General features: G+C 45.2%; 1 protein-coding gene across 1 annotated transcript; it reads right to left on the reverse strand.

Moving 5' to 3' along the window:
* Positions 1-953: 953 nt before the first annotated feature.
* Positions 954-9,352, reverse strand: LOC123112700 (GDSL esterase/lipase At4g10955). Its single transcript, XM_044533769.1, has 3 exons — positions 9,119-9,352; positions 3,512-3,633; positions 954-2,402 (listed from the first exon to the last, which is right to left on the reverse strand). The coding sequence occupies exons 2-3, from the start codon at positions 3,553-3,555 to the stop codon at positions 1,442-1,444; spliced, it is 1,005 nt and encodes a 334-aa protein (XP_044389704.1). The 5' UTR covers positions 3,556-3,633; positions 9,119-9,352; the 3' UTR covers positions 954-1,441.
* Between the last annotated feature and the right edge of the window lie 283 nt (positions 9,353-9,635).

The raw sequence follows: 9,635 nt of genomic DNA on the forward strand, positions 1-9,635 counted from the left end.
AAATAGGAGTCAAGCAAGCCATCACATTCTTCCACATAAATTAAATTATCTTGACCATTAATAATAGATACAAACGGTTGAGATTTGAAGTTGTAAACGGTTGAGATTTAGGGGTTGAATAGACGATAGAATGTGTGCCAATGGTGAAATATTCAGTGCGGCTCAATGGGCAACTCCTGGAATTCTTCTCACCATCTCTAGGGTTTAGATAAGATCCCTCTCGTTTTATTTGTTTTTGATGGTGACTGAAACTCTACCCCTGGTGCTGCATGATGCCATAAACAAGGTGTTCTTCAAGACTTCAAAATTTGTAGAAATGCTCATGATGTGTCGCATTTACTCTTTGCAGATGATTGCATATTACTTTTGAAAGTCTTTCTTGATCAAGCTTTGATTGTCAAGAAATTTTTTGCTTCTTCTGAAATTGGCTCGTGTCAGCAAGTTGAGTCCGTCCAAATGCTCCATTATGTTTGAGGAAAAGTGCACTATGGAATATCAAATGGTTGTGATGGTGATCCTTCAAGTTGCGGCGGATAGATTTGAGGATAAATATTTGGGGCTTCTAGGGCAAGGGTGAATGAAGGAGGGTAATTATCATCCTATCAAGGATAGTTCCTTGAAGAGATTGATAAACTGGACGGAGAAGTACCTATTGAGTGCTGCAATGGAAATTTAAAACAATGTCAGTGCTTCAAGCCCTACCAACTTATATGATGGGGATATTCAGATTTCCAGCGGACTTGTGCGATGATTTGTCAAACAGGGCCAAGGACTATTGGTGGGGATGAAAACGAAAGCAAAAAAAGCACACTGGTTGTCGCGGGAGCCACCTAAAGGACATGGAGGTATGAAGTTCGTGATGTATTCTTATTTAATCAGTCTATTTAGGCTAGACAGGCTTGGCAACTCTAGAGAAGCCAGAATTTCTTTGTGCCAGAGTGTTGAAGGCGAAATATTTTCCAAATTGCCACTTTCTGGACACAGTGGTTCCTCAATGCTGGTATCCAACAAGAGCACAGATATTATGAGTTCAGTTGAACAATATGTTTAGTACTACCTCCGTTTCAGTTTACAAGTCATGCGCGTATACCTAGGTTACCAATTTTATCACCCTAATATAAATTATATAACACAAAAATTATACCTTTTGAAAGTAGAAACTCCAAAGTTTATGTTGGTATATTTTTTGTAATATATGACTTGTATTAGGTTGGTTAAATTGACGACCTAGGAGTACGCGCACGCCCTGTAAACAATTGCACACACCGGTTCAAAAAAAGAAAAAGTAACAATGACTGGATACACATGTGCTTCAGGAAAACCTACTGTCCTGATTTGGGACTATGGGACGAAAAACCTGATGCCGCATGCATGTACCCTGTAGTTGAGTACTCCTGGTTTTTATTACAGCCGAGATCCGACCAGCGGCACCAAGCAAGCATTAGCCGTGTGGGTAGCTGTAGGTCTTGGTGCTCAACGACAGTCGACTATCCGGCTTCCACCACTGCCGAAGGCTGTGCGCGTCACTGTCGGTGCTGGAGTTGAGCCTCGCCGACGGCAGCAGGTGGGGCTTGAGCGTCTTGGCGCCGAACATGGAGTGGAACATATCACGGTACGACAGTCTCGACCCGGTTTTGGCGACGCGGGAGAAGCCCTTGGCCACCTGCTGCCGCTGCTCGAAGTACTCAATATGCCCCATGCTGATGATGTCCTTACGGTTCACGTACATGTCCGGCACCCACGGGTTGAGCCGCTCGAAAAGCCGCTTGGTGCGCTTGCGGTACGAGCCCATCACCTGGCCGAGCGCGAACTTGAGCATGAAGCTCGTGGTGTAGAGCCCGGTCTTGGCGTCCCCCTTGAGGACCTTGTCGATCGGCGCCGCCGCCGACACGTGCGGCGGGTTGAAGAGGAAGGTCCGGATGTTGTGCCCCTCGATCTCCATCAGGTCCCGCCCTATGTCCAGCGCCAGCGACGCGCCGAGGGAATGCCCCGTGAGCCAGACGCCGCTGGCGTCCCTGCCGATCAGCTGGTGGACCTTGGGGTGCGCGATCTCGAACCGCTTGCTGCCGCGCAGTTCGTTGAATATGACTTTGCAGTCCTGCATCAGCTCTTGAGCCCTCTTGTAGTGACCTAGCATGGTGCCTCGGAAGGCAACCACGTAGCGTGGGGCGGACCGGTGCCGGCTCAGTGCCATGAGCTCGAAGGTGGCGCCGAAGATCATCTTGTCGTTCGGATTCGAGTCGTCAACAAACGTTTCCACCAAACGGAAACCGAAGCTCTCCCACCACGCTGGCGCCAGCCCATCATTATTGTATAACCTTCGGCCGAGTATGTCGTTCTCCATCACGTAAGTGGCTTTGACAAGGCAGGACATAACGCACCGGCGGTGCCCCTCCTTGGACCTATGACATATACATTCACATGCATGGTTTCATCAGCATCAGCTTCGCCTACGCAATATTTTGTATCTAGGTCCACCAGCATACTCCCTCCTTCCAAAATAAACGTTTCAATCATAGTATAACTTTGTACTGAAGGTGATACAGAATTAAGACATTCATTTTAAAACGGAGGGAGTAGGTACATAGCCCAGCAACAAAGGTGACAACTATGTATAAAGAAGACCTCGTGTTATTTCTGCACATCCACAACCCAAATCCCAGTTGCACTTGATGACATATTTCCCATATTTCATTAGGGCATCTCCAATGTTGACCCACGAATTTCCTCCGGCATCAGTCCGCTGGCAGGGGATCAGTCCACAAACATGGATGTGAGAGCCGGCCATCCAACACTACCCGCATACATTCGACCTCATTCTATTTTTAGTCCGTACGTTCAAATAGCCGCATATATAGTCAGAAATAATTCAAATGCCCAAATGCAGTTGTTGTTCAAATTTAAAAAAGTTCAAATATTACACTCCAACATTGTTGTCCCCCTTAGCCGCTCACATATGCTCAATCAGATCCTTTTTCAGTTGTTTGATGCCGAATTTGTTGATGCATTTGTACAGACTAGCGGCCGTGCCATATGCAAGCATCCGCGGTGTGGCCGTGCACTTCTGGTAGCCAGGGAATGTAATCCTTCCCACGACGTCCTTCTTTAATATGAAGTGGTCATCAAAAAGACCAGATGCCAAGGTAGAGACGATCGAAGACATTTTTGCGCATCCAAACGCGCCGGATATGATATGGGGTCAAAAGAAAATCCTCGCTTAGGCATAGCTTTGGTTTTGTATGATTACGTATTGGTGTACGTGTTTTGTGTATGTGTTAGTGTTGATTTTGTGCATCTTAATTATGCAAAGATCGGATGTGTATTCAGTGTGGTTATATCCACTTTTTGCTTTATTTTGAGTTTATAAAATCCACTCTTTATATAAAAAACTGACATTTAAAAAAATAGGAACAAGTGATTTCTCCATGAATGCGAAAGATGCGAAGAAAAGTTGGACAGATGTTTTCTCCACGAATTAACACATGATTCAGTACGGAAATATAAAACATACCAGTCAATCTTTATCTTCGATCCGGCGCCAGCTTTGGACATCATATGCGTCGGCCCGGCGCGATGGAAGGTGTCCTCCTCAGTGTCCAACGGTCCAACCTTTGTGATTCACATGATCTTATCCTAGATGCGATGAGAACAGGTCAGATAGATCACTAGATCAGTCACTACTCCTGCAGTGCGCATGGAAGCTCGTGAACAAAAACATGGTTTCTCAAATTTTAGGGTAACTATCATGGTGGTCCATACATTTTGTACGGCTAGATTTTCTATAAAAGTTGTACATGTTGTCTTCAATTTATCTATTATCTTTTTACAAAATTACACTAGTAAAGCATATAAACTATATTAAATATTTTTTAAAGATAAGGATAAGGCTGAAAGATTGGCTCCCACAGCACTATCCATAGACTGAACTGAACTAGTCCGTGGACGGATGCCTTTTCCGTTTTAGGGATTAACATTGGCATGCCCTTATATTCCTAGGGATCAGCATAGTCAACGCAGGGTCAAAGTACTTTATGCAGCCCATCACAAGCCAAACTACTACCTCCGTCCGGGTTTATTGGTCCTCATTGTATTTCGTGTCAAATTTTGACCATAGATTAAACTAACAAAATGTTCACACATGTCACTAAACATTATATTCCCTCCGTCCCAAAATTCTTGTCTTAGATTTGTCCAAATACGGATATATCTAGTTACTCTTTAGTGTTAGATACATCCGTATCTAGACAAATTTAAGACAAGAATTTTGGGACGGAGGGAGTATTTTGAAAACTATGTTCAAATACGAATCCTATGAGATATTTTTTCTTAACATGCATTAACATTTTATTAGTTAAATCTTTCGTCAAAATTTGGCACAAACTACAAAGGAGACCTATAAACCAGGACGATGGTCCTTAGGCCCACTTTGATTCACATGATTTTCAAAGGGCAAAAATAGAAAAATAAATATACAGGATTAGAATGGCATGCCTACCTAAGTTCTACAGAAGTAGTAGCATTGAATGTTTGATGTCATTGAAAAAAAAGTATAAAAAAATGTTGGGTTGGATAGTAGATTTTCATAGGAAAAAAATCTATAGAATTCAATGGAACGACGAACCATTGTAGAAAAAATCCCAAAGAATTTTAACACTCGAAAATACCTATGCAATTCTTTCGTATCAAATGCCCCCTACCATCAAAGAAAGGCATATGTAGCTGTGATACACCTACCGCCTATGGTCCAACGTGGACCCTCAAACTTTCCGCGTATGTTTGGACCATACAGTCTGGATGTGTGTTGTCATCCCAACATGGGTCTGTATCGGTTCACCAGTGGTCGGACGTATTTTCCTCCGCAAACCGGAGACAGGGGGTTGTGGGCGTCTGGTCTGCTGCCATGTCCACTTCTGACTGCCCTTGCCCCCAAAACCCTCATCCCTCCCCTGCACGCTTTCCCGCCTGGCGCCGGCTACCCTAATTCATGCCGCTGAGAGCGGCCGCTCCGCATTGACGCCAACCCAGAGCGGACGCGACCTCTCACCGGCGCCGGCCGAGAGAGCGTCACCCACTACATGCCCAGCACTCATTAAAGCCACACGTGTGTCGAGAAACCTAGTTCGGTCGCACGCCCATCCACGAGCCGACGGGCATTAAACACAACGTCGGCTGGCTCCTCGCATCCACTGGCTATTTGAACGAGGTCAGGCGCCAGGTAAGAATTTGCACCACACCTTCGCTCCCCATCTCCCCATTGCACCATATTCTCCACATTGTCCATGGAATCCGGCAAGCAGGAAGATGAGGTTCTCCGGCATAAAAGCCGGCTCCGTGGCCTGCCGAGCCCACCGAATACGTACCAGGCAACTTGCTTCTCGACCTCCCTCGCCGCTCGAGGCCGTCAGTACCATGGGCGAGGCTGCGGGCTTGTGTGCGGAGGAGCAAGTGGCCACTCCAAGCCAACCCATGACCCATGGTTCGCCAAGTCGCTGCTATAAGCCAGCTCACGGAGGAGCACGGCGACACGGGCAAAAATGTTGTCGTGGACGAGGCAGCGTAGTACCGCTCCTCCCGCGCCATCTGCCATCAACGTGCGCGAAACTGCGCCCTGTCATCGGAGCAAGAAGTCGGCACCGTGGAGATCAAGGAGGCGGCCAACACATCCGCGGCCGCCGACGACAGCGAGGAAAAATAGATCATGGGAGGCCGCCGTCGCTTGGGTCCCACGAAGCCACCGTCGGCGTATTGCCGGCGTGCACAACCGGTGTCTTGTTCTCTTCGCAGGCCACCGTCGTCACCCGCCCCAAAAACCAACCCCTATCCATGCTTCACGGAAGCGGAGGCCACTCCGATGAGCGACGCAGCAGGACAAAGGGAAGGTATGGAGGAAGCGGAGGCTATTCTTCCCCTCTCCCCAAAGCATATCCCTCCAAGGCATCAGGCAGTACGACGAGCGGGCTGACGGACATTGGGAAGGCGTGTAATCAGAGGGGTTGTAGAGGGGGCGGGGCTTCATTTTTCAGGGCTCATGATCAGCCGGAGATGGGGAACGTGCACCGGCAGTCATTTTAGTCTAGGTTTAGAGTCAGTCTAGAAAAATGTATAAATGTAATGAATTTCCTCCGGTTTAAATGGAAAGCATCCAGTTTTATGTTAAAACATGTCAGATTTGTTTAAGTTTAAATTACATTTGTTTATTTTCATTGAATTTCATTTGAAATGTAATCGGACATATGTGCAGGGGCGGGCCCACCTCAAGTCAAGGGTATTCAACTGAATACCCATTATTTTGGACAAAATACTAGCTATATATACTATGTATACTATTCTGTATATATAAGGAAAAACGAAACTGAGAACACGTCCACCTAAAGCTAGTTGGCCCAGTAGCCCAACCTCTATTTCCCTCAATACCACGAGTCCATGACTTGGTCGGTTGGTCCAGCAGCGCCGCATGTACGCGCACGTCCATCACCGCCCAAAAAAAAAAACTCCATCAATCGATCAGAGGCACAAACGAATGGGCACATGCCTCTCTTCCCCTGACTCCGCCGCCGGTCGGCCAGTGATGTTGCTGTCGCCTCGCCTAATCGAAGATCGCGCGTCGGCACGACGCACCACCGTGACTAATCCATCCCTCGCTTCCTGCCTTTCTTCCGTTTTGAACTTCTGATCCTTCAAGTCGACAGCGGGCAGCAGGCTGAATCAATTCAACTGCCAGAACCACAGATTGATCTATTGAAGGTATAATTGCTAATTAGAAATACTAATCCTTTGACTTCTGAAAGTAGTAGCTCTCCCCTTACGCTGATTCAAACTGAATTTCATCTATAAGTGCAGAGTACCGACACACTTTTGTTCTCGCGGTCCCCGCTGCATTGCTGCAGTATAGAGAGGGACAGAGTTTGATAAGTTAGTCCGGCCACTTGTCTTTTTTAATTACAATGAAATTAGAGACTTTTTTGCGGTCAATTATAAATTGTTTATACATGAGTATTTGCTATTTTTCATTTGAGTTTGTAATGTGGGAACTTTTACAAATTTTGAATTTGTTACAAGGATCATTATGTATAATGATTAGTACTCTGAAACTTGAACAATTTTACTTTTCAGGTGTAAAACATGAAGAGGAAGAACACGGATGAGGATGAGGACATCATTACTCATTTTCAAAGCATCAGGGATCGCAAAATTATCATGTAATGGGGTTTCTTATCATTTCTATTTTTCTATCCTCTACAGATCTTAGATTTCCCATGATATGTTAATTTTTTTACTTTGATATGTTAAACATTTTTTACTTCGGTATGTTGAACAATACCAAAGTTATGATCAATTTTCATGAATATAATATATTATGTGATATCTTGTATATATTTTAGAACTAGTACAATATTCTGCTACAATTTGTTATACGCGTGAAGAGGAAGGCTATAGGCTTCCATTTTTTTTTAAATTTGAATACACAGTCTTCAATTCCTGGGCCCGCCCCTGCATATGTGACTAGCTTCGGATGACTGATTCCCGCATCAATGTCTACGGGCTGGTCGTGTCTGCGGACGGATGCGATAGCAAATTTGCGAGCAGTTGTAGTGTGATGTTTGGCCCGTGATGAGTGTACTGTTGCACTGTGTTTACTCGGAGACAAAAGCACCTGACAGATGTCAGCCTAGCACTGTGTCTGTGTCACATGCGTGATGCGTGCCCCTCTCTTCTCAAACCGTGATGTTTTTTTTTTGTGTGTGTCCGGGTTGGCGGCGACGAGAGTATTTTTGCTCGTTAGCTAGGAGCCTAGGAGAGGAGGGATCATCGGAGGAGATACGCTGCATCATGATATGCTCAACACTCTTGCTCAAAAGTGTGCAAGATCATGGGCTGTCCGAGTCACAGCGGGTTTTGTGGTTGAACGCATCCAAGATACGTGTTTCGGCGAGATTGCCGTGCTAGCACGTTCTCAAACCGAACGGGGGCATTTTCCGGTTTCCGTGTCGCAGATAGTACTACAAAACAATTTGCTGCAGTGCCATCTTTTCTTAAGACTGGTGATAGCGGGGAGTAAGTTATACTAATGTCATGCACTATGTTATTACCTAAGTTACTTTCACTAGTGTCATGCATATGATACTAGTCTAAATTACTGCAGTCATAGTGCAAAGTAACATAATTAATAGTAGTGTTATAAATGATTTCATTTATTAACTTGTAAACTCATCTTTTCTCGGGAAGCGTTATGTTACAGTAACATATTATGTTACTCTAAACACCTCTCTCCTCATTAATTACATGCCACATAAGCAAAATTTGCTTCAAGTGTGCTATGTTACTATCTAAGTTACTCCCATTATGACTAGCCTGATGAGTTTAAAGAAAAACTGGTGGACCCCACAGCTTGTTTCCTTAATGATGAACGACGCTGGCTAATCACATTGGGATGTCTCATATCTCGAGACTCAACGTTGCACGCCGACGTCCCAGATAGAAAAGAAAGAAAAAAGATAGTGAGGGACTCACGCTTAGATTATCAGCTTTCCGCATTTTTTTTTATCATAGCAGAATCTTTTGAAAAGCCCATATGTATCTTTTCTCAGTGTTGGATCTAGACCTATGCGGCCATGCCAGACCCATCGCCTAAATCTGCGTTTCCATATACCTCTTCCCTCAATTCTAAGTGACCGTTCTCTAATGAAAAAAGATATATGACCCAAAAATATATTTTTTTCTTTTTCCAAAAGGTGGTTGAATCCACGGCCTTTGCATCAATATGAGGCACACATCCAGCAAGTAGGGATGTAAACCAGGTCATGTTTAATTAAGCCCACTTATTTCTAACAGTGAAGTTTTTTCTTTGGGAAAAATGAACTATCGAGCTATAACTAAACGGGACATCCCCTTGTTTGCAACTTCCATCCCTAGCAGCAAGGCCAAATATATTCTAGGAGTAGAGTACAAGAACTAGAGCACTATGCCGACTGATAAAATGGTTGGGAGTGAGAGAGTATCATGGATGCTTTCTTGTTGGCATCAGGTGGTGACAACTAACAAGCATGCATGTACATGCAATGTTAAAAAAGAGACCGGAAACCGGTCAGTAATGGATTCAAGGTTGAATATGGAGTACCTTCACTCAAGGACAGGTTGATCCTGCAGCTCCCTGAACGAGTGGAGTAGATCCGGGTTGAGGAACGAGGAACCTACCACCCTCTAATTGCCGAGTAGCTCATGAAGAGCAGCTCCGATCCTGCAACACTAGAGTCTAGAGAGGATAGCGAGAGAGGTAGAGAGACGGAGATATATACATAGAGAGAGTATAGTTTGTGGTAGCAACCAGGCATCTTCCAAGAATACTCTTCTATTTTTAACACGTTGGTGCCCTTGCCGCCTGTCCCGGTCCCTGTTTGCACCGCGTATGTGATCATGGTGCTGGTGTGGTGAGAGTGATACCCCATGGACGGGGTGCCGTGGAAATCTCCCATTTGATCTGCAGCCCTTATTTTAAACGGTGGTACAAATGGGTGAAGACTTGGCATGGTTGACTCGGAGACTTGGTTGGCTTGGCTTTTTGGTTCACTGAACCTCGTGCTTAGGCTGATCAGCAGCTGCATTGCAAGTTGTTCTGCAAGTGTGCGATTTTTCAG

This window comes from Triticum aestivum, chromosome 5B (assembly GCF_018294505.1).
Source record: "Triticum aestivum cultivar Chinese Spring chromosome 5B, IWGSC CS RefSeq v2.1, whole genome shotgun sequence".
Taxonomy (NCBI): Eukaryota; Viridiplantae; Streptophyta; class Magnoliopsida; order Poales; family Poaceae; genus Triticum; species Triticum aestivum.